This window comes from Lepidochelys olivacea (genome assembly GCF_965140295.1).
Source record: "Lepidochelys olivacea isolate rLepOli2 genome assembly, chromosome: 5".
Taxonomy (NCBI): domain Eukaryota; kingdom Metazoa; phylum Chordata; order Testudines; family Cheloniidae; genus Lepidochelys; species Lepidochelys olivacea.
Window position 1 is genome coordinate 2,654,726 of NC_140415.1, and position 23,118 is coordinate 2,677,843.

The 23,118-nt window shown below is 51.5% G+C and overlaps 1 protein-coding gene across 3 annotated transcripts in view; it reads right to left on the reverse strand.

Annotated features, from left to right (window-relative positions):
- Window positions 1–1,938: 1,938 nt before the first annotated feature.
- DNAJB5 (DnaJ heat shock protein family (Hsp40) member B5) overlaps window positions 1,939–23,118 on the reverse strand; it is a 29,030-nt gene continuing 7,850 nt past the window's right edge. For all 3 annotated transcript variants that reach the window (XM_084629457.1, XM_084629459.1, XM_084629458.1), the window contains 3 exons: window positions 21,737–21,981; window positions 14,118–14,716; window positions 1,939–4,122 (listed from right to left, as the gene is read on the reverse strand). In XM_084629457.1, the coding sequence (XP_084485583.1) occupies window positions 3,889–4,122; window positions 14,118–14,716; window positions 21,737–21,947 (1,044 nt within the window). In that variant the 5' untranslated portion in view covers window positions 21,948–21,981 and the 3' untranslated portion in view covers window positions 1,939–3,888. The remainder of the gene's footprint in view (window positions 4,123–14,117; window positions 14,717–21,736; window positions 21,982–23,118) is intronic.

Below are 23,118 nucleotides of genomic sequence, written 5' to 3' on the forward strand. Positions count from 1 at the left end.
ACTCAGGTGGGGGCCCTCTCAAACCGGGGCGGGGGAAACTGTCCCTTTGCCCTGCAGATGGGAAACGTTCACTTAAACGGGGACGGGGGTTTGGACCTCGCAACAGGACAGTCCCGACACCTGGGACTGGAGGGGGACCTGAAATTGCAGCTGGTCAGCAGCATCTCTGTCCGGGGGGCAAGGGGGTTAGTGGTTATGTCAGGGAACCAGGACTCCTGGGTTCCATTTGCAGCCCCGTTGCTGATTGGCTGCGTACCCTTGGGCAGATCATGTTCCCTCTCTACCTCCCCCATATTGTCCCGCGTGAAGGGGGCAGGAGTCTCTCATTCTTGTGCGCTGGCCGAGCCGGGCGCCAGGTGCCCTGGCACGTAGGCTGAGCTGCTGTGGGCACTGTGGGGGTCAGAGCCTGGGCTCCACGGCTTTGGGAGGTGCTCTGGCGTTAGCACTCTCGGTCTACCGTCCGCACGCGCTGGGTTATCGGGGGTGTTACACGGGTCTGGCCCTAGCCCTTAAAATTCAGTTACACCACTACGACCCAGCTCGTGCACACAAGCCTGTTCCGGTCTTTTCAGCTCAGGATCAGGTAACGGCCTGTGAGATCGAGGCTCAGAGGAAGACGTTTGGCTAGAACAGTCTTGGGCAAAGCACGCTCCCTCGTGGGCTCCACGCAGTCTGCGGCCTTCTCTCCGCCCAGGGTCAGAACTCCGCTTGGGGCAGGGCTTTGCAGCGGGTGGTGGGAGACTGTTTTAGCTTGGGGCCGTTTCCTGTGTCCAGGGGCCGTGGATGCGGGTCTGGGCCTGTCACATGACCATGGCAAGGGGAAGTAAAGAATGACCAGAGGATAACCCAGAGACCAGCAGCCCCTGATCCGTCCTGCAGACCCACTGTGCTAGCATGGAAGAGTCTACGGTACGTTAGTTCGTTACAAGACCTCTGACCCTACTCGGCTCGGCAGAGCCATGGGATGGTGCCTTTGAAATCTGTCTGCCCTGCTGGATTTGGAGTGGGGACAATCCTAGGGGAAGCCCGTTCTTTCACCCTTTGGACATCTGCAGACAGCAAGCCGCCCAGTCTTTCCCCTCCCCCACAGGACCAATGGCGGATTTCGATGCTCCTGGGCTCTGGCCCTTTCCAGAGATGGGACATCAGTGCTGGCAGAGTGATTTCATGGATTCCCAGGCCAGACAGGACCATTGTGACCATCTAGTCCGAGCATTTTAAGGGGGGGCTTCAGAGGAATGGGGGCTCCAGCTACACCACTGCTGCAGAGGCTGAAGAACGGGGCCTGTGTTTTGGTTTCAATCAAGGCTGATATTCAGGGGGAAGGTTCAAACCGGTAGTTTTTAGAACACTGGGTTCCAGGTCACCCTGTTTTACAGGCTGCAGCCCCTTCTGCTGCAATGCCTGGAGCGCACACAGAGCTCGCGGGGGTTGCCGCTGTCAGCCAAAGCCCCGCATCACCAACAGGTCGGGTGGCTGGAAACTTTGGCCAAGGGACAAACTTACTCCTGTGAAAAGGGCTGAGAGTTCCCCACTGTCCACGCAGGAAACCAACTTGTAAAGGTCTCTGAGAACGCCCCTTCACACTGCACTTGGAGCGAGGAGCTGGACACGGGAGTCTAGCAGGCTGCCAAAAGCACCGGCAGAGCTTCAGAGAGACGGGATCAGGCTCAGAAGAGAGCAGGACAAGGAGCAATGGCCTGAAGCGAAGGAAGGACTAGACTAGACAGACTGAGCCCTTGTCAGTCAGAGGAGCAATCCCCAGTCTTATGCAGAGCTCCAGGGGCTGGTTTGCTCCCCTGGGAGGGGCAGGGAGCTGTCTCGGGCAGAACCCAGGGCTCAGCTGGGATGGGAGGTCACAGAGAGCTCGTGTGTGTGTCGAGAGCGCCAGGTCCGAGGGAACCCCTGCCCTGCCCCAGCCCTGACAGTGTGAGCAGGTTTATTTTTAAAATACTTTATTTTTCTCAATACTGACATTACAAAAAAAAGAAAAATACAAAAAAAAAACCCAAATAAACAAACAAACCAAACCCACTATAAAACATTCAGGATCTCATTGAAACTGAGAAAAACAAAGCAGCTCCCAGCCTGGACTGCCGCCCTGGGTTCCTCTCCCCCCATCAGCGTTATCTGAACAGCGTTTATGTTTTTCTAACCGAACACGTAACATGGGAGGGACAAGGCATCATTGTAACCATTCCAACGGGTTTATAAATGAAGCGCTGCGTGACAGTTTCCCCCTCTCCAGAACGATGTCTTTGCCCTGGATTCCATTCCCCCTACGCATTACATACTGTACATCTGTACATAGCGGACTGGGGTGTACATCCCACAGCAGAGTATCAACGGACACTCCAGAATACCTCAGTTAAAACCAAGTTAGCTTAAAGTCAGCTCAGACTTACCAACGCAGGATTCCAAAGGTGCTCTGAGAAGGCCTAGACACAGGGAATGAGCCCAGAGAAAACCTCTAATTTCACGTCCAGAGGACAACTAGGGCAATGGCCATTTGCTTTCATGGTGTCTGTGTGACTAGAAATGCTGTGCCTCTTTGGATCAGCTTCTGAACCGTCCCAAAAAGTAGGTTGTATGAAGAACCCGGCCCCAGAGACATTGGCAAGATAGGCTGACGTAGGTAAGAAATATAAAAATTCTCCCAATGGAAATCCAAGTTTAAAAAAATACAGCATTTAAAAAGAAAGCCACCCAAGCAGATGCCCTCCTGCTGCTCCCCGAAACACATCCTGAATTCCATCTGCCCTGAAGAAAAATATCTACATGCGCATTCTTCTTGCTGCTAAATCCCTACAGTGCAACTCAAACGCCAGCATAACAAACCTCGGCTCCACTCACACTTGGCTCTGCTTGTACACTAGACTTCGGCTACACACGGATTACGTTCTCACAGACATGATGTTCATATGGCTGAATTGATCCCCAGAAGAGTTGGGATGAACCACTCCAGAAAAAACCCTTATGGGGTTATAAATAAAAGCAGCAATTTAAACTCAACACACCTGAACAAGACAGCTCGCGCCCTGGGCCCCCTGCCCCTCCCTTCTCCTGACGTACGTTTTTGGCATGCCAGCATGCACAGCAACACCCTGATAGGACACTGGCCCAACTCCACTCCCACCTGTCTGACATGCTCTGAACGGATAAAGCCGGGACGCTGAAGTTTTAAGAAGGGTGCAGGAGGGGTGAAGGGTCTGAGACCAGGTGCCTTGCAGCTCAGTGTTTGCATTCAGCACGGAAGATAATCAGCTGTAATCCTGGCACCGCAGAACGGACCCCAGTAAACTATAGGTACTGTGGTTCCGTGTTAGAAATGGTTCCACTCGGGTGGCCATGGTCTGTACGAGCCGTGCCTTTGGTGTGCATGCTCAGAGAATTTGTTTGGATTCTTGGTACTAATGGAACCCAATAGCAGCAAGCTTCAGAAAGGTGAAGCTAAAGCTAACCCTTCCAAGTCCTATGTACACTGTGTGGAACCTCTACGCTTTCTGGGAGACACAAATTCATCCTCTAGCCAGGAAGTTGACTTCAAAGCGTGCAATGTGAAAACCACCACCGGATAAAACTCCCTGGGCGCGCAGCCCATGCCCATTTGCTTGGGCCAGGCAGAAAAGCTAAACCTCCAGGAAAAGGCGCCCAGCCCAGAGAGCCAGCACGAGTTAGCCAGGAGTTTGAGCTCCTGAATCCCACGCTGCTAGAGTATAACAGAGGCTGACAAAAGGCAGTCAAAAGGGCTGGGGCTAACAGGAGCGTGTGGAAAGGAGCGTGGGTTTTTTGCATTGGAGTGTGAATGGGCACCTCCGCTTTGTGCGGCTCAGATGCTGTGGCACGTGTGTTAGAAGGTATTGCTGCTTGCAGAACGTCCCCAGGGCTCTAGGAGCACGGCAGGTGCTGTTTGAGGATCTGTCTCGTCTGCGGAGCTATTTTGTCTGGGAAGCGGACTTTGAATTCTACAATCAAGTCTCCCCGTTGGGTGGGGACCTTTGGGAAGGGCAGCCCTTCCCCTCGCAGTCTTTTCACGGTGCCAGGCTTGATGATGTCATTGCAGGGCAGAGGGATCACCCTCCCGTCGAGAGTGGGAATGTTCACTGTACAGCCACACAAGGCCTGCAAGGAAGAAGAGCAAACAGTGAGACCGGCTGCAACTTGGAGTCTCTAGAAAAAGCCCATGTGTGTAAGAGCAGCCAAGGCTCAGAACCCACTCCTGGCTTGAGCAGTTCTGCTCCCTCACCCAGCAGACATGACACCAGCCCCTGGCCCTTTGCTGTTACCTATTTCACGTCTATTAGCAACGCAGCAGCAACGCCATTATCATCTGGGGGATATACAAGAGTCTCCCCCGCGTGCACATCCTAGGTGTTCTACTGAGAACGCTCCAGAAAAGCACATGGCATGTGGGTTCAACCATGGCGGTGGTTTCATGGTGGCACCCACTCTTCAGTCCACTCAGGCCTTCAGAAGTGGGGCAGGTTTCTCTAGAACTCTACCCAGAGTGTGCAGGGCGCTCAGGACGGGCTGCATTTCATCTCTTACCCCATGTTTGTCTGAACCCGGAGAAACAGAGACCCCAAAGAGGAGGAAATCAGAGTAAGTGTCTCCCCAGCAGGACAACAGACTGCTGATGTGCCCTGCTGCTGCGGAGTGTGGCAGGGACTCTGGCTACACAGTGCAGTACAAATGTAAGTTTGGAAGCGGCTCATTATCAGATATAATCTCTCCCCCCACCCTGACTTTTCATAGGAATGGTGAATCACTGTACGTCCGTAGTCCCATTTGTACAGCAACACGAGCTAGATCACTGATCCCGAAGGACCAGACTACAAGTGTTGGGTTCAAGTCTGGTTGGAAAACATCCTGGCTGTCTCAGGCGTGGGTCGACTCTCCTCCTGCCCAGGGGCGGGCATGGCAGTGGCTGCATGCCACACTCCTGCCACTTGCTGTGCGCACTTTGGCGTGAGCGTGCCGAGGATCCGCAGCACCTCTCGCTCCGCAACACGCACAGCGCAGCAGGTGGCAGGAGTGAGGCACTGTCTGGTTCCCATGGGCACAAAGCATCAGTGCTGACTCGGGTTTGGCGGGAGGGGAGTGTCTGGTCAGAAAACGACTCTTGGGCTCAGGTCCAGTTCAGGTGTAAAAACAGGCCCAAGCAGACCTGTAGGAAGAACTTTGAGCAAGTGAGCTGTGGGGAGGTCTCCTCATTGCCTGCTACCACGGTCCATGGCGGACAATGCCTGAGCCGCTGGCCATTCCTAAGCTTGTCCTCCTAAAGGTATGCTCTACAAAGCTCCCCGGAATCTAGCCCTAGCCACCAGCCTGTGCCTTGCCCACACGGTGATTCTCAGACCAGACGTCTGAATCACCAATCGGGAATTTTTAATTACTGCACAGGGTGATTTCGGGCAACCACCCCAAAATGTCATGTCTTTCTTGGTAAGCAGGACCTGGTACCCTTAGCCACTATGTGGCTTGGTTTCAGCTAGGCCTGACTAAATCAGCCAATAGCTAGAGTGTTTCGAACATGAGCCATCTGGCTTGGAGAATGGAAGAACACTGCAGATGGAAAAGCGCATAGAAAGTACGTTCAGATCTATGCCTCAAGTAACATAACCAAGGATTCTGCATGCGCCCAGCTCTTGCAGACAGGAAACTGGGCAGGGTAACTGCAAATGCACAGAAGCAGCCAGTCACACACAAGCTGGGTTTTGACGAAATCAAGACCCAGTGTCTTTTTTTAGGAACCTCCTTACACGCAGCCTGACTTCCACCAAACTATAAAAGGCAACAGCCTCGGTGTGCAGGGACAAGTCACACGGGGCAGACGCAGCCCTGACACTTGGCGCTGGAATGGCCGGGGTGCGGCAGGCCAGGATAAAAGCACCTTGACAGAGCTGTACATGCATGAAGCTTGCACTGAACCTGCCTACAATATTGCGGCCTACAGCCAGGTAGCGTTGGTCAGTCAGCCCCAGGAATGCTAAACTGCACCAATAAACCCCCAAATGCCGAGCTTGGCAATCTCAAATCCGTGATTCCATGTGCGTCCCAGGCAGAGCCCTCCAGCAGCAGAGCGCACGCCCCTGTGGGGCAGGCTAGTCTCCCAGCACAGAAGAGAAGAGCGCTGAGGACCGTGAGGGGATCTGGACTGGAGTGGCCACCTCCGTACTTCCCTAGATTTTAAGGCCAGGAGGGACTACTGTAATTCACCTGGTCTGACCTCTTGCACAGAACTGGCCAGAAATCTCTAAATCAAGCCCTCCCCTTCTGGCTGAGCTAGAGCGTATCTTTTAGAAAGACATCCCACCTCCAGTTAGCGATTCCACCTGACGGAGAATCCACTGGGCAAGTTGCTCCAATGGGTCATTCCCCACACTGTTAACAGTCTAGCTGTAACTTCCAGCCACTGGTCCTGTTCTGCCTTTGGCTGCAAGATTAAAGAGCCGTCTGCCACCAGAAATCATATCCCCACCTAAGTGCCTACAGAGTGTGATTAAGTCACCTCTTAGCCTTCTCTCAGCGAAACTAAACAGATCAAGCTTTTTTAGTCTCTCACTATGAGGCATGTTTTCCCGAATATCATTCTCTGGACAGGACTACAGTCCTACAGGCTCTATCAAATTAGGACCCCCCTCCCCACCCAGCAGGACGGAGTGCCGGCTAAAGCACCCTAGTGGGGTTGAACTGCAGCACCTCTTCCCCCTCTACCCTTCCCTGATCGCCCAGGAAAGGTAAGCAGCAACAGGGCAAGCTAAATTTAGACTATGGCCTTGTTGCTCAATCCCTGATGAAGTATCTGAATGTTTCTGCTGTTCACCAGCTGTCGCCCTTCCCAGAGCTCAGCATCTCTGCCCAGCGCACTGGATTTATCTACAGCACATGGGCCCTGGCACCTCTGCCAACAGCCTCCAAAAGGCTAGGAAAGCAAGAGCCAGGAATTCCTCAGCTGCCCACTCAGTGCTCGCAGCACAGACGCTTCCTGGAAGTTAAAGCTCTTGAAAGTTCTCTCCCTTCCTGCAGCAGGGAGATCCACTGATGGACGTGGGCAGGGAGTTGACTTAGAACTGTATCAACACACCTCTGCCCCCAGCTACTCGTACCCACTGCTTCCAACAGCCTGTGGCTGGAGCTCTACACGCAGCTCCCCTGTTGTGTTGAGGGAGGAGGGTCTAAGGTTCACGGTTCTCCTGGCTTCCTCTCTGCTCGCAATAAAGCCCACTCTCCTATAGGCTACACATGGCTGGCTCCCAGCATGGCTCTAGCTCCACGCAGGGTTTAAGGACAGACTTTGGGGTCGCAGAACCTAGAGGAAGTGCCCTGTCTGAGCATTAAGTTCCCCTTTCAGCAGGGTGGAAGTGGCTTTGCTGTACTGGCTCATTCAGGCATTGCCGCGTTCTATTTTGGTGCAGATCTGAACAAGTTTTGCCTCTTTAATAAAGGGAACCCATATAGCTGGACATGGGCTCCACCTCCCCCAAGCCAGGGCCTCACCGACTCAAGAGGGCCTGTGCAGAGCGGACAGGCACAGGGGGTGGGCTCTTCCAGGTTAGATTGCTGTGCTTTGCTTTTAGTGACTCTGTGGCACTGGGCTGTACGGACCAGTGAGGAAACCGGCAGCCAGCCCCTTGGGAAGGGGGATGCTGTGGGCCAGTTTGTAGGGAACTCTTTGGCTGATGGTGCCTATTTTGGAGGTGTGGGGAGAGGATACTCAGGATGCCACTCAAGTCTTGCATCCTCTGGAAGAGGCTGGGATCCACACTGCTCCTGGCTGCTGGGATAGGCACTCGAGAGTCACAAGGTGCATTTTCCCTCTGTCCCACAAGCCCTTGAGCATACATCTCTGCAGCACTTGCAGCCAGGGCTGCTCAGAGGCCAAACTGTAGGGCCAGCCCAGCAATGACTAACCCCACCCCAGCTATGCTCAGAGCCCAGAGGAAGAGAGAGCGCCTCCCTGCAGCTGAGCTAGCTAAGCTCCTCCCCAGGTCTCCATCAGCTCAAGCCATGTGTAAACCACACACAGGGATGGACCGATCCTGGTCCCTGTGAACTAGCTTATTGCTACTCTGTAACCAACAACTGCTCTCCGCACTGCTGTGGATCTGCCTGTGCCCCAGCAGGTTTCCCAGGGAGTCAAGGAGGAAATGAAACAGTCACACAGCCTCTCAGGTTAAATCCGGGCAGCATTCCCCTTCGAGCTTCTGCACAGGGGCGGCTTGGTATGGCCAAATGTGGGAAGTCACTAACTTGCGGGTACGCTGCTAGCCAAGCTGGCAGGGCTGGTGTTTGCTGGCTGCTCATCCCATTTCCTACCTCGGTTGTTTGGCTGGAAAGGTGACCTTACTGGCTTTGAGTGCGGGGGGTCTTGCTCCCACAATGGCAGCGTGACAGGGAGGGCTGCAGTTCAGTGCTGGGCCTCTGCTCCGAGAGGGCACTTCTCCACCTGCAGAACGAGCACTGGGCTTGTGCAGCTTCACTGGGAGCAAGCAACTATGCAGAGGCTCCACTGAGGAACAAGAAGCCCCCCAGCAATGCGACCAGTAAATGCCAGAGCACAGAGCTGTAGCCCTCCTGCTGCACGTCTGCGGAGGCAAAGAGAAAGACCTCCTGGGATGTCAGCACCAAATCCAAGCCCTGCCTACTGGGGGTGGCACTGCATGGCAGCAGCAAGGCACCCTGCAGTAACAGGCCACAGGGCTTGGCAATGCAGCGTGAAACTCCTTGTGTCCTTAAATCACCCCGGCAGTTCTGCTGCACACGTGGGCTGGGATGTTGCCTCGCTTTTTCAAGGGAAAAACGTCATCATTAGTGAATGAGATGCGAAGCGATGCTCCGAGAAGGGCCAACGCTGCTGGGGGATGAAGAACTTAATAAAGCCTTAGTATGTGTGCTGCTCACAGGAGAGGTTCTCATGAACCCCATCTCCCTCCAGCCCCTGGGAGCAGGGCTTGGAGCAGACACCTACACTGAACACAGGCTCTAACAGGTGCAGTCGTGTGAGGCCTCTACGATTTGCTGGCCCTGCCCGCTGGCTTTCAGGGCAGGTAAGTGCCCACTACTACCCTCCAGAGCAAAAGCAGCAAAGACAAGATTTGCTATGTCTAAGGCAAACAACATGGCCTCTCCTTCCTTACCCCTTTCTTTGGGAAAATCTTTCATGCCACTTTCAGACATCACAGTACAGGGCACAAGGAAGAATCTATATCCCCCATTCAGATATCCTTTAATGCCATTTGGGGAGGCTGTCATAGACACAAGTGGCTGCAATTCCCCCCGGTCATTAGCAAAATACCCTTTGCTTCTCCACCCAGGGGAATGCAGGTCCAGCAGCATTGCAAGGGCCCACCCCTGCTCCCTTTAGGGGACAGAAGAAAACAAGAGCTCTGATGCCAGAGGCAGCTCACATTCACTGAATCATTTTCGCTTCTTTGGAAGCGGGCCGAGAATGTGAGCAGTCAGGCTGCGGAGGGCGGGCTCTCCAGCGGCTGGAGATAGAATGGAAATAAGGAACCATGGGCTCTATTCCCAGCTCTGCCCGACACCACAAACACGTCAGTCAAACCAGCCGTAAAATGGGTACATTTCCCTGCCACCCGGGACTAGGAGCTTAGTGCTGACAATGCAGCCCGAGAGTCTCCAGGTGCGTTGCCAAGCCGTGTTACTCGGAGACCTCTAAAGCCGCTCTAGCAGCCTTACTTTTCTGAGAGAGCCAAACCAGCCCATTCTCTGAACCGGGTACTGACCAGCCCCAGCACCGCAGGTTCAGACACCGAGAGCAATGAAAGGCAGACAGTCTGTAGCAATGAGGTGGAAGCCTGGCTGTGTCTAGAATCCCATTCACAATGCTGCAGTTCAGCAGCTGTCAGCACTTCTGTGATGATGAACGGTGATCTTCCAGGGTTTAGAACTCGCTGCATTCCAGGAGGAGATTGGCTCCCTTCTCCAGGCTGAGGGAACCAGGTTAGTTTTGCTCACTCTTCCCCACTTTCTGCATGCAGCTGGTGCATTTTGGTCCCTTCCTGACAATCCCACCCCTAAGTCCTCACCACATCCTTGCCCTGAGGTGCAGCGCACCTGGAGCTCCCATTAGCTTCAGCGGGAGCTGCGTGCTCATCACCCTCTGAAAATCAGGCCAAGTCGGCTTTCAACAGATTGGTTATTAGCAGTTTTAACTAACTCCTCCTTCCTCACCTGAGCTCATGCATCAGCTCCGCTGAGTGGAGCCTGCAGATCTCACAGTTGTTTGCAAAGAGGTCAAGTCAAATTTTAAAAAGTTAAAGTTTGTCTGAAATTTCTTAATGGCCATATAAATAGAAGTGAAATGAAATATAAACTCTTTACTTTCTAGAAGATACAGCAACAGGGGGTGGAGTCAGAAACCTACTACACGGAAAACATGATGGCGAAGCACACAACTTGGCAGAGGGCTCGATGGCAGGCAGAGTAACCAAAACTATAATCAACTAATTTTTAAGATGATTAGATTTTAAGCAGACTGTGTCCCTTTACTACTGTCGGGAGAGGCAACAGAGTAAACTGACACACTGATTTCACTATGGCATCTACAAGACTGTTTGAAAAAAATTCCCACCCACAAATATCTTGAACCCTTTCCCCATCAAGTTTGAAACTGATTGGAGAAATAACGTATCAAAATTAAAACTTTAGCGTCACCTGCAGACTGACATGTATGAATGGCGTTAATGATTTCAAAGGACTCAGTTTGAATTTGGCCCCAAATTTATGTATTTTAGAATCAGCTTTCAGAGAGCTCAATAGGCCAAGAGAAGTGCTCCTGGAACATTTATGTTTAATTCCAAGGGATGTGATTTAAAAGAAGACCGACAGCCCTCTCCTGTGCTTGTCGCTCACACATGGCACTGCAGCACTGAGTTAGTGCATGAGAATCTGAAAGTGTAAACCGACATGCTTGTTAGCACAACAAAGCATTCAAAAATGCAAGAAAGAAGGCAGCAGACCTAGTGACACTACAGTGGATTTTTAACATTTCCTTAGTACAGATGGTTCCCTCCCCTACTCTAGCCCTTCACACCAGTGAAACCAGGCAAGAAATTGGCAACACTAACTATGGAAAACAATCCCCTGGACTGGATGAACTGTAGTGGAATGACCAATCCCCACACTGCCTTCACTGAGATGACAGACAGAACTGATATCTATGCCCACCACTCTGAAAGGTTAGGGACTGCACTGGCAACTTGCCAGGAACCAAGGGGACACCACATTTGCATATGATTTGATATATGAGAGCAGTTCATTTTTATTATGATGGTGCAGCCCACTGACAGGAGTCCCAGCATGCAATGCTCCACCTTAATTCAAGCCGCCAAACTACTCTTCACCCTGGAACCTTTTGTCTCCACAGTCCACATCTCCACATTAAAGAGGGGGCCCCAAGTGACATTTGCCCTCATGGATTAAATCCCAGAAAGTTTTATGGCTGAATGCTGTGCCAAGCTATAAATGTAGGGATTTACCTAATTTAACTATGGGCCTTATTCTGCTCCCAGTACAGCCAATGAGTTTTGCCTTTGACTTCAATGGGGACAGGACAAGGCCGCAAGACAAACAGGGAAGCCACTGAGTGCCTCACTAGGTCTGTGAACAGGAGATGCCACTAAAACTAGGATCTTAGCTGAAGCATTCACAGGGAGGCTGCTTCCGAGTGTAAATGGTAAGTTTCTGGTGGGGCTGGTTTAACTCAGACTTGTGAAGTTACCTTCAGGCAGCAGTATCACAGGTAAATCCTGGCTCCCCCCAATAGCAGGTTTGCTTCTTCCTCTCTCTGCCTCCCACTGAGCCGCTCACATAATGTTAAGAATGGACAGTTTTCTGCTGCCCACGTGTCTCTGGGGAAGCCCTCTCAGATGTGTCTCCCGCTAGGCTGCTCCTGTTGGGCCATGCCAGGTGGCAGCGAGCACCCAGCGCTGGCTTGCTCGCCATGGACAGACGTGAGTGACTGGAACGATCAACACAGAGTTCAGTGGTACCTGGGCTCGTATAGGGGAAGTATCTCACTTCTGCACCCCCTCCCCGGGTTTGATCACTAGTTTTATCATGTGATAGCGACACAGGATGGTTGTCAAAGTCTGATGGGTCAGCTGATCATGTCTGACCTGAGGCCTGGGAGGGCGAGGGTACTGAGGAGGGGCGTATCTGATGAAGAATTAAGTACGTGGCTTGCTGCCAGTTTTAAACTAAAGGGTTTGAATCAGTCCTGTCACAATGGGGAGGTTTCCCTCATGGGCTGCAGGAGCCTGGGACAGCAGGATAGGAGTCTGCCAGAGTTGCTCCCAGCACAGGATGGATCCCACCCAACCACCCAGGGCAACCCACGAGATACTGAGAACCAACGACTAGTTACGGCTCCCTGATTCTCCACCCTAGCTTTGATTAGAGTAGGTTAGAAACCAGGGATACCTGGAGACCGTGGGACAGCTGGAGCACATGATGCTCCAGCCCCACTCCACCTCCCCTCTGCAGCAGGGCTGCAAGGAAGGAGGCACAGCAACTAGCTATGCCCTCTCTAAGGCCACTGAGGACTCTTGGGTGATTTTCTGCCTTTGTGTTGCAGTGCTCAGGTAAAGGGAGCAGAACAGGGGCAGATTCTCTGTGTTTAGTATTGATGGTGCCACTCCCCACCACACACATCCTCAGCCGGAAACATGAAACCAACAGAAGATGCTGGAGGAACATGAACCAATATCAGAAGGACCCACTGAGGTCTGGTGTGTGACAGGCATCTTTGTGAGGAAGGCACTGAGGAAGCATCTGAGATATGGCAACAGCGCTGCCTCTCCCAGGTATTGCTGGCTACAGAAAACAGAGCTGCACACTTCAAAAGTAAACTTCGGCTTCCAGTGTCTCCAACGTACCTTTAGAAGAGTGTCCCCTAGAACACCCAGCTCTGAACGGTCACAGTGTGGCTGGGAAGTGGCGCTCCATTCAAATGCATGAGGGAAAGTCACACCCTGGTAGTGGGATGCCCATGGGAAAGTTCCCTCAAGCTTTTAGAGGAAGGGGAGCCATCCAGATATATCCTGACTCAAGGGTACACACTGAGACGTTTGTACTCAAGATCTGATCTGCAGAGCTTTTTTCTATCAAATGCATTTGCGTACGTGGACTAAATCGGTCTTCAAAAAAATCCGCCCACCAAGACAGACAACCTCTACAATCTGAAGTGAATGGTAAATTGCAGCTGCTAGCAATTTAAATTTTAAATGTACCTGCCAGCTGGGAATTATTAAAAAGAAGTTAGACAGCAGTACCATCAAACATGCATCTCATGAATGTGGGTTACCCTTGTCTTCCTTTCCACTCCTGCCTCGTGCTGCTTGTTGCTCTGACTCCTGAAGTCCCCTCTAAAGTTCCATTGCAAACTCCATGGGCCAGAGACCATAACTTACTTGTTCTGCAAAGCACAAAACTACCTTCATATGCTGCTTGAATAAAGAATGCAATGCACGCAGCCCAGGAGGGAGAGAACAGAAAGGCACAGCTGGCACAGGCTCAAGCAAGGCGTAGTGAGGACTAGGGTGCCATGCAAACTGTCCCCGTCCGGCCACGCCAACAAACCTGCAACCTCACTGGGACCAACCCACCGCCCCAGCCACAGTCAGCCTGGTATATAAGTGCAGAACACTGATGTCAAAGAGTGACAAGCTGTGGTGTTTGGGGCAACACCAAGAAATGGGGCTGAACAGGCACAAGCCACCGGATTAGTTTCTCTTTTGAGCTGATGCAGGGTCTGAGCTCTTTTCTAGACATGAACATCCCATATTAACGGTGAAGCTTGCACACAAGCAGGGGGAAAAGGGTAATTAGAGCAGTTAAAACAGTATCAGTTGGACCTAGAGACTGAAGTACTGAGGTTGCGTAATTCCTGAAAACAGGAATGGACGTTGGTCTGTAAAGCAAAGGGAGAACACTCCACTCTGTAGATCTCTCTTGCTTTGGCTTATTACACCCTATGTGACCTTCTAATCCCATACAAGTTAATCGCCCTTCTCATCTGTTCTGTTCAAACTAGCAAACTCATCTCCAAGGAGCACAGCGAGGGGGGGGGGGGAGAGCTCCCACTGACCCACCTCTTTAAGACTGATCATAGCCATGTAGACCACGTTTGTGCCATCTCGCTTGAAATGCGTGTGAGGCTTGTCCTTGAGAACGAAGACGATATCGGCAGGGATGTTGTCTGGCGTGGCATCTCCTTCTTTGGGAAAGGTGATTTTGGTTCCTTCTTTCCACCCCCTTTTAATGACAATGTTCAATATCTTATCCTCGGTCCTTGTGGTTCTCCCGTCAGGGTTCAGCCGCCGGCGGGTGATTTTCATCCTTTTGGTAGAGCCGTGGTAGATTTCTTCCAGGGAGACCCTGAGCTCGTGGATGATGGGTGGGTCCTGGACCTTTCTTCTTGTGTGGAGAGGCTCCGGGTGCCGTCGATGGACTCCGTTGATGCCGTTGAAGCCGAACCGTCCAAAGGCGCTGAAAGGGTCATCGTCGTCATCGATATCCATGTCTTCCTGATCGAACCCATTGAATGCCCGGGAGCGACTGCTGGCAAAGAAGATGTCGAAGGGATTGGAGCCGCCGAAGAAAGAAGCAAAGGTGGCGTGTGGGTCTCCGTGGAAGGTGTAGTGGAAAGTGTTGCCGGAGCCGCCAGAGGAACCGCCTCCAGTTTTGAGCCCTAGAACACAGCAAGGAAAGGACAACGTTAACAAAATCCATTGCAGAAGAAGGTTGTTCCCTTCTAGTCCTGCCGGACGCACAGGGAATGCAGACAGAGCAACAGCTGGGCCACCCTGACTAGACTTTTGTTGGTTTTTTCTAATATGCAGCATGGGAACCAAAGGTGGAATTCAGTCTTGGTGTTGCAAGCTCCTTTCTACCACTCTCTAGGCAGCAGGATCCCACACAGCCTCTCACATCCCTCCTTCACCCCCAACCTGGCCACAGTCTGCGTCCTTTTTCCACTGGAGAAACTAGCTAGCAGTTATCTTCTGAGCAAAGCTGAGCAAACTTATCTTCCCGAGCTAGAAGGTGGGAGTTCTTGGCGTGCTGCTGCCCGCAGGCACCAGTTACCGGCCAATGGGAGCTGCGGAGTTGGCGCTCGGGGCAGGGGCAGCGTGTGGAGACAACCCCCCACCCCCGGGGCCGAAGGGACGTGCTGACTGCTTCCAGGAGTGGCGCAGAGCAAGGGTGGGCAGGAAGCTGCCTTAGCCCTGCTGCGCTGCTGGTGTTGGCGGCAGCGGTGGCCCCCGGGCCCTTTTAAATAGCCGGGGGTGGCAGGCAGGGCTGGGAGACACTATGAGGGAGGTGCACGGAGGCAGCAGGCGGGGCCAGGGAAGAGACCTGGCCCCGAACATTGGTGGAGCTAGGCCCCCGGGCCCTGAATATTCCTGGAGCACAGGCACCATGGGCCCATATAACTCGCTGCCCCTGCATGCAAGGCTCCTAAGCATAATCTTCCTGTGTTCCTTCCTGCTGTACTGCAGGAAGCAATTCGGTCTCTGTAAATCTGTTAAATTTCACAGCTTGGCAACTGCTGGAGTCCAACGACGATATGGACTAGGCAGTTGATGGCTCTTTCAGACTAATTTAGCGACACAAATTAGAAGTCCAAGTTCCGACAAAGGCAGGCCTGAATACTCTCTTTATGTCAGCAGTACATTACCCCCTGAACACCCCGTTCATGCTGTGATCTATTGCATCTCCCAAGGCGTCTGAACTGCACCATGGACTCATGGCCCAGCAGTGGCATACTTTGCAATTTATGAAAGGCTTTGAACTCAGTGAGCAATTGTGGAGTCAGGGCTTTTTCACACAGACTGATGGGAGGTCAGCATTTATACACTAACTAGCCTCTCCACCACAAATGAGCGTGCGAGTGAGAAACACACTACACTCTCAGATGAAAGGGGCTAACATGAGGGCCACAAAGTACTTTGCAAACGAAGTCATGGCTCAACAACCTGAGATATTAGTATCAGGTCTTGTTGATGGGAGTCAAGTTTGAGGGGGGATGATGGTTTTTTGTTTTTAAAAAATACTCGCTTTCCCCTGCACCATGACCAGCCCAGGTCAGTCAGTGGAGTGGCGCTCAGGAGCAGAACCCAGAGATAAGAACAGCAAATAAGTTGGATATTTATTTCTTTTGGTAACTAGCAAAAGATCTTCTTAAACTAGGGCTTCTCTCAGGCCCCACCCAGCCCAGAAGCCTGCTCCTACTTGATTCTGCTCAGACACCGTACGTTTATATCTGTCCACAGCAAACCCCTGGAAGTTCCTACACAGCCAGGGTGTGAGGCAGACAGCCCCTCTCAAAAGTGTATCTACAATAAAAACACAAAGAGGATCACTAAGGTGCCCAGCAGGTCACGCAGGGCTGGGGACAGACTTCTTCCAGTGTCCCCCTCACATGCCACATGCTTTGGGACGTTGTGTCACATGCTTTTGATTGGAGGGGTCAAGAAGGGGTCTAACCAAGCCCAGCTCAGTGTCTATTTTCAGCTCTCCACTTACAAAATAGTGCTATTTCTGAAAAGCTGACGTCCTGTGCCAACCCCTCTAGTCAGAGCGAGCAGCAGGAGATGCAAGCCAGGCAAAAGCAGGACAAACTTGTTGTTCTTTTCTCTCGGTCTTGACGGATGAGTTTGCCTTGGGATGCAGAGGTCTTTTGTTGGCTTGAACAAAATACACATAAGCGAAGGCTCCCCATCTGCCAGCCACACACCTTAAGCCTCCACAACACTGTGCAAAGGGGACTTAGGCTTGGAAGCACATGTAAGACCAGTACATATACTGAAACTGATCTGCATCAAATTTAATCTAGTCTGCAAATATTCTTCTTTTCTTTTGCCCAAGGCCTTGTGGGGGTGAGGGGTGGTGTGCTGTCTGAGCCCCCTTGCCCAGTCCCGCAAAAGCCCAGCATCACAGCAGGTCTCCTTCTACCCATGCTAGCCTGTTGGGGCTGATCTAGTGTCCCAAACCTGGCAAAGAACGGAACTGGAGGTCCGCCCCCAGTGCTTTCAAGTAGGTGGTTAGACAGACACCCCCCCTCCCACATCAGAACATCTACGTGATCCTCCGGCAACAGCTAATGCTGCATTTGTGTCACAGCAACACTCAGACATCAGCAGTTTGATTCTGCTGTGGAACGGAGCAGAAGGCACGAGCTGGGCTCACGTGAGCAAAGAGAGGCTGTCTCTGTGCACGAGAAGGTACTGGCAACCACCAGCAGGGCACATTGCGACTCGGGGCTTCTTTCTAGGTCTGCCTCCCTCCAGGGCACGCTACTGCAAAGGCGCTAAACTACTGCTAACCCTTCTCTCAAGGCTTCTGGAAAGGGAGGCGTCCAGTTACCAGCGTGGGTGAGTTCTGAACATGACCTGTCTGGCCATACAAGGCATGTATCTAGCCCGCGTCACTGCTGTATGGGAGCACCTCACAACCCACTGAGGGGGGCAGGGCTGTCTCCCCTATTGCACAAATGAGGGGCTGAGGCAGAGAGAGACTAAGGACTTGCCCAAGGTCACACAGGATGCCTCACACAGAAGCCTTGAGAGATGGGTTAGTGTGTTTGGTGCCGTTACAGGGACCCATGTCTCCCAGTCCCAGGCTAGAATCCTTCCTACTGAACCAACCTTCCTCTCATCCCACATAAACTCCCCAAACAGGATGCAAGGGGTATGGCTGGGCATGGGGTCAATTTCACCAACTATGGCCAGATGACAAGCCCCTTCTTCCTTGGAGGGAAGAGAGTTTCAGTGTTTGAATTCCACCCCAGGATTCAAACCCCTGTGAGAGGGTTCCGAGTCCACGTGTTGCTTTGTGAATGGTTTAATTTCGTTTAGAAACAGCTGGTCAGTTTCCTCTGGATTCTTCCCTCCACACTCAAAGAAACAAAGCCATTAATTTCCTCTTGCCTCCCCTTCTGGCCAGGAGCAGCCATGCTTTGCCCGGATACCACCCGCCAGTTTGAGGCGCCAGCAATGGAAGAACCCTTGACAGGCTCTTTTGAACAGAGGCTGCTTAGTCACTGAGGCTGATTTGATTTTTGACATTGCCATTAATTACTTAGTTGCTCCTGCAGGGCAAGTTGTCCCTTCCCAAACCACTGAGAAGCAGCACGGTTTGGATTTCATGGTCCGCCACAAATGGAAGAGATCGGAAGAGTCTGTGTTAGCACCCACTAAAGGCTCCTAACAGAGGAGAGCAATGAGAGACTTGTTTGCACCCTCAAAGGCCAGTTACTACCTGCTGTGTCACCACCCCCCCGCCGGAACTCAGCTGTGTATGTGTGGGAGCCACGTGGCGCCGGCTAGAAGAATTCTATCCAGACCACAGTCAAAGAGATGAAACACTGATAAAGGGGAGGGAGACCAGTGCTACAGCACAGATCTTAGCTCCTGAACGGGGCTGTGGGGAGTCCCTTCTGTCCAGCTCAGCACCATGAAAGTTCATAGGGTAAGGAGCCACTGACACCAAGAATAAACTCAAGTTCTCAGTTACAGTTGGCATTTGAGCCTCACAGTTGTGGGGGCAGCGATTTCTGGAGGGCGATTCCATGGGATACGCTGGCAGCATCAGCGTCCAATGGGAGAAAATGAAACCCGCTGCCAACCCCACTGAATATTGGCAAAATACAGAATGTGGAACCCAAAAGGGGAGACAAAGGATCAGACGCTGCCCATGCTGTTCCTCCCCTGACCCCACAGGGACCATCATCTGCTGGCGTGGCCAAGGGCAGAGCCTAGGCCCTAGCACTGTGTATTTATTCTGACTGCTAATCCAGCACTGAAGCAGTCTGGCATGAGTAGGGCCCTACCAAATTCACAGTCCACTTTGGTCAATTTCCCAGTGCGAAGATTTTGAAAATAATAAATTCTATGATTTCAGCCATTTAAATCTGAAATGTCACGGTGTGGTGATTGTAGGGGTCATGACCCAAAAAGGAGTTGTGGGGCGGGGGGGTCCACAAGGTTACTGTGGGGGGGGGGTCGCGGGACTGCTACCCTTACTTCTGCGCTGCTGCCCCTGCCTTCAGAGCTGAGCAGCTGGAGAGCGACAGCTGCTGGCGGGGAGCCCAGCTCTGAAGGCAGAGCCCTGCCAGCTGCAGCGCAGAAGTAAGGGTGGCCTGGTCTGGTATCACCACCCTTATTTCTGCGCTGCTGCTGGGGGGTGCTGCCTTCAAAGCTGGGCACCCAGCTAACAGCTGCTGCTCTCCGACAGCCCAGCTCTGAATTCAGCGCAGAAGTAAGGGTGGCCATACCCCAACGCCCCTAAAATAACCTGGTGACCTCCCAGCAACTCCTTTTTGGGTCAGGACCCCCAATTCGAGAAACACTGGTCTCCCCTGTGAAATCTGTATACTATAGGGTAAAAGCCCACATTTCACCGTCTGTAACACGTTTTTCATGGCCATGAATTTGGTAGGGCCCTAGGCCTGAGGAACGTGCCCTGGGATGGCGTACTAAGCTGGACTCTATGCAGACAGGCTGTCTTTGAACCCCATTCCCTTCACAGAAGGGCACCTGCCGGCAGGAATGGGCTTGGAGAGGCTCTGAATGGGGACAATGCAGACAGGGTGCATGAAGTGAACACATTTCTTCAGCGGCAGTTTAGATCCCCTGTTCAGTTTTACATCAACCTCAGGTTTGCCTGGAGCTGGGCTTCTTCAAGGACCAAGCAATGTTTAAGAAAGCTCCACCATCTCCTGGCAGCAGGGGAGAAAACTGGGATATCCACAGACCTGGGGAAGCAGCAGTGTGCAGGGAGATGAAAGTTGAGGTCACTGCAAAGCCCACAGGTGACCCACCTTCCTGGTCAGACCAAGCCATGAGGTGAGAAACTGCTGACATTTAGCATCCAACATGCTTTAAAGCATCTATAAACAAAACAGTTACTGCAGCTTTTACCTGTCAGTCTAAACAGGGCAGCACAGGAGCGAGGGAGAGTCAGGACTATTAAATCTCAGCCAGTCATTCCCTCAGGGCCCTGGGAGGTTCTTCTCCAGTGTCCTTTTTCTAGAGCTTAATACAGTGCTTCGTGATGGCACTCTCCCTTCTCCCGTGGGGAGCCTCTCTCACCCTCAATTCAGCTGTGTTTGCCTTTCAATTTAATCCCCCCATTCCTAGTTACACCCCAACAGAAATAAAAGTCTTGTTCTGATGAATCCTCCCAGAGGGTTTGTTTTTTCACTGGAGGCAGGTGATTCTGATTTTAGACAGCAGAGGACTGCTGCAGTTCAGACAGTCCATCGCAGCAGCGACATACTTAACTGGCTCAGTCACGGGCAAGTGATTTTAAGAGTGAGAACTTCCAGGATGGAGATTTTCTAAAACTTTTGTGGGCCTCTCTTACTTGCTTAGATAAACCAGAAAAACTAGCAACCCCAGCTCTCAATAAAGCTTCCAAGCCACGCACTGGGAATTACAGCAGCCCCACCTTCTGGGCAGCACGCGGAGGCACTAAGTGAGAGCGCCTTCCTGTCACCATTTCCCAAAGACGCTCTTCAGTTCTCTTCACATGTTGCTGGTGTGCCTAGTTCTCCCATACCCAGAGGGAGAGGATTGAGACTCTTGCCACTAATCATTCAAACGGCATCACGCTAAGAACAGAGACTTTGGTTGCTAACTGTAGAGAGATCCCTTTCTGCTCCCAAGGGCACAAAGGTATCTTTGACCCCTGCATATTTATGGTGATGCCTCAGAAAAGCTGATGCACCTACTCATTAAGCCTCTTGGGAGAATACATCTTGCTACCTGAGCAGCCTGTTTACACCAGACCTTCTGCTCTTTTAAGTGCTAAACTCTTTTGCTGATTAATGCAAATGCTATTCTCTGCTCTCTTCATCCTCAGCAAATAGGGCTGCAGAAGCTTTCATATTCTACTAATAAGGCTGTGCGTGGTGGAACAGCTCCCTACTCCATGCCAACAGGGAGACAACAGCAGCGACTTCATTTCAAAACAAGAATCTATTACTTAAATTGGGAAAGGCTTTGAAACATGTAGGTCAGTACATACCAGCAAGAACAAGAGGAAAAAAGAGTGGAACTAGTGCATAAGTAACACCACTGCACAGACACACTAAGCCCCAGTGAAAGGAAAAAGGGGGAAGAGAGTGTTTGTAGCTAGAGAATCTGTGTGAAGGAAAGAGTTAGTAGAGAGTTATTCTGCAGCCCATATCTGATTGAGGATATGAACACCTTTCATTTCTATGCTCTCAAGAAGTGATTCAGCCTTCAGAATAATGGGGTGAAAAGCGAAGAAGTGCCCATTTTGTTCATGAAACTATCAGAGTGAGCGGCAATGACTGCCTTGATTTAGCTCCCCGTACATCCTTCTTCCTTATCTAACTGGCATCTTTGTCTGATGAGGGCAGGGAGCGCCAGGTGGTGCCCAGGAGTTGGGATTGCATGCTGAAGACTGGCTTTGATTGGACACAGAATAATTAGTCAAGAACTGGGTCAAGCGATTCTCTTTGGCTCTTAGGAGAGACGGCATCGTCTGGGTGTTTGTTCTTCCCAGCTTGGGTAGTAGTAACCTTGTTTGAGAGGCAGGAATGAGTCATGGGGATAATTCCGGACATGCCACTCACGCCGGTGAAGGTTAGCTACCTTTTTTTAACGTATAAACGCTTTCTTGCTTACAGCAGCACACTGAAACCCCACACGCCACCAAGCCATTTGCCATCCCAGCCCCTTACCTTCTTCCCCATATTGATCATAGACAGCCCTTTTCTTGGGATCACTCAGGACATCATATGCCTCTGCAATCTCCTTGAACTTCTCCTCTGCACTGGGGTCTTTGTTTTTATCAGGGTGATACTTCAGGGCCATTTTCCGATAAGCTTTCTTGATCTCATCTTCATTTGCTCCAGACTGGAGCCCCAAGGTCTTGTAATAATCTTTTCCCATGACTGCAACGTTGCCTCCGGTCGAGTCTTTATTCCTGAAAGGAGATAGACAGCGTTCTGTAATGCATGTATTGCACGACAGCTTTAGGGGAACCGGCAAATCTCCTGCTCCCCCACACCACAGACTTACCCCAGACCAACTTCAGGTTCCCATCACAGCCACGGTCAGCTCTCCATAACCTTTGCCCAATTTACATCTTACACATTTTCTGTTAAGGGACCAATTCAAGACCCTGCAACACATTTCACCATGTCTAGTGGTCAAAGCAGGGCATTGGAAAACAGGCCCCTGGGGACTATTTCCCACTCCTTTAGCCTTTCTGTGCCTCAATTTCCCAACCTGTAAAATAGGAATTATGCTGCTCCCTCTCTGTGACGTGCATTGAAATTTATGGATACAAAGTGCTATGCCAGTGCACAGTACTGTTATATGGCTGATGTGACAAATAATGTCACATGAGGCTGTAACCTGAGCGGCAGTTCTGCCCACTTGTGAATGGGCGTGGGTGCACGGGGGAGGAAAGTCTAGGGTGGCCAGACAGCAAGTGTGAAAAATCGGGACAGGAGGTGGGGGGGTAATAGGTGCCTACAGAAGAAAAAGCCTCAAATATTGGGATGGTCCCTATAAAAATCGGGACATCTGATCACCCTAGGAAAGTCTAAACTCAGCAGCCCCTCTCCCAAGGGCAGCAACCTCACATGGCTTCACCGGCGAGGTCCCCCGCTTGCCTGGGTCCTCCAGGGAAGGAAGAAACCAGGACCGTAAATTTCTAATGCAAAAAACAAGCAGAACTTTAACAAAAAAGCCAAACCAATTTGAGGGGACCCTTTTGCCCCAGTGATAGGGAGAAGTTGGAGCCAAAGGGGCTTGCGTGCTGCGCAGTTCACCTTAAAGGAACCTGAAACATTTTGTTCTGCAAAGTGATTGGCGTTCATCTGGGGATAAGTGCTTCTCACCACGCAAGAGCTGTAATTTGTATGTAAAGAAGACAACGGATGAAGCTGTTAGACAGAAATATCTTGTGATGATGGGAAGATATTTATAAAGTGTTTTCTAGCCTAGCTTAGACTATGTTAAAGAGTCTGAAACTAACGAATTATGTGGCAATAAGTTAGAAATATCAGTAGCCTGAGGCATGGCTAAGTCTCGTATCCTGACACAGTGCAATGAA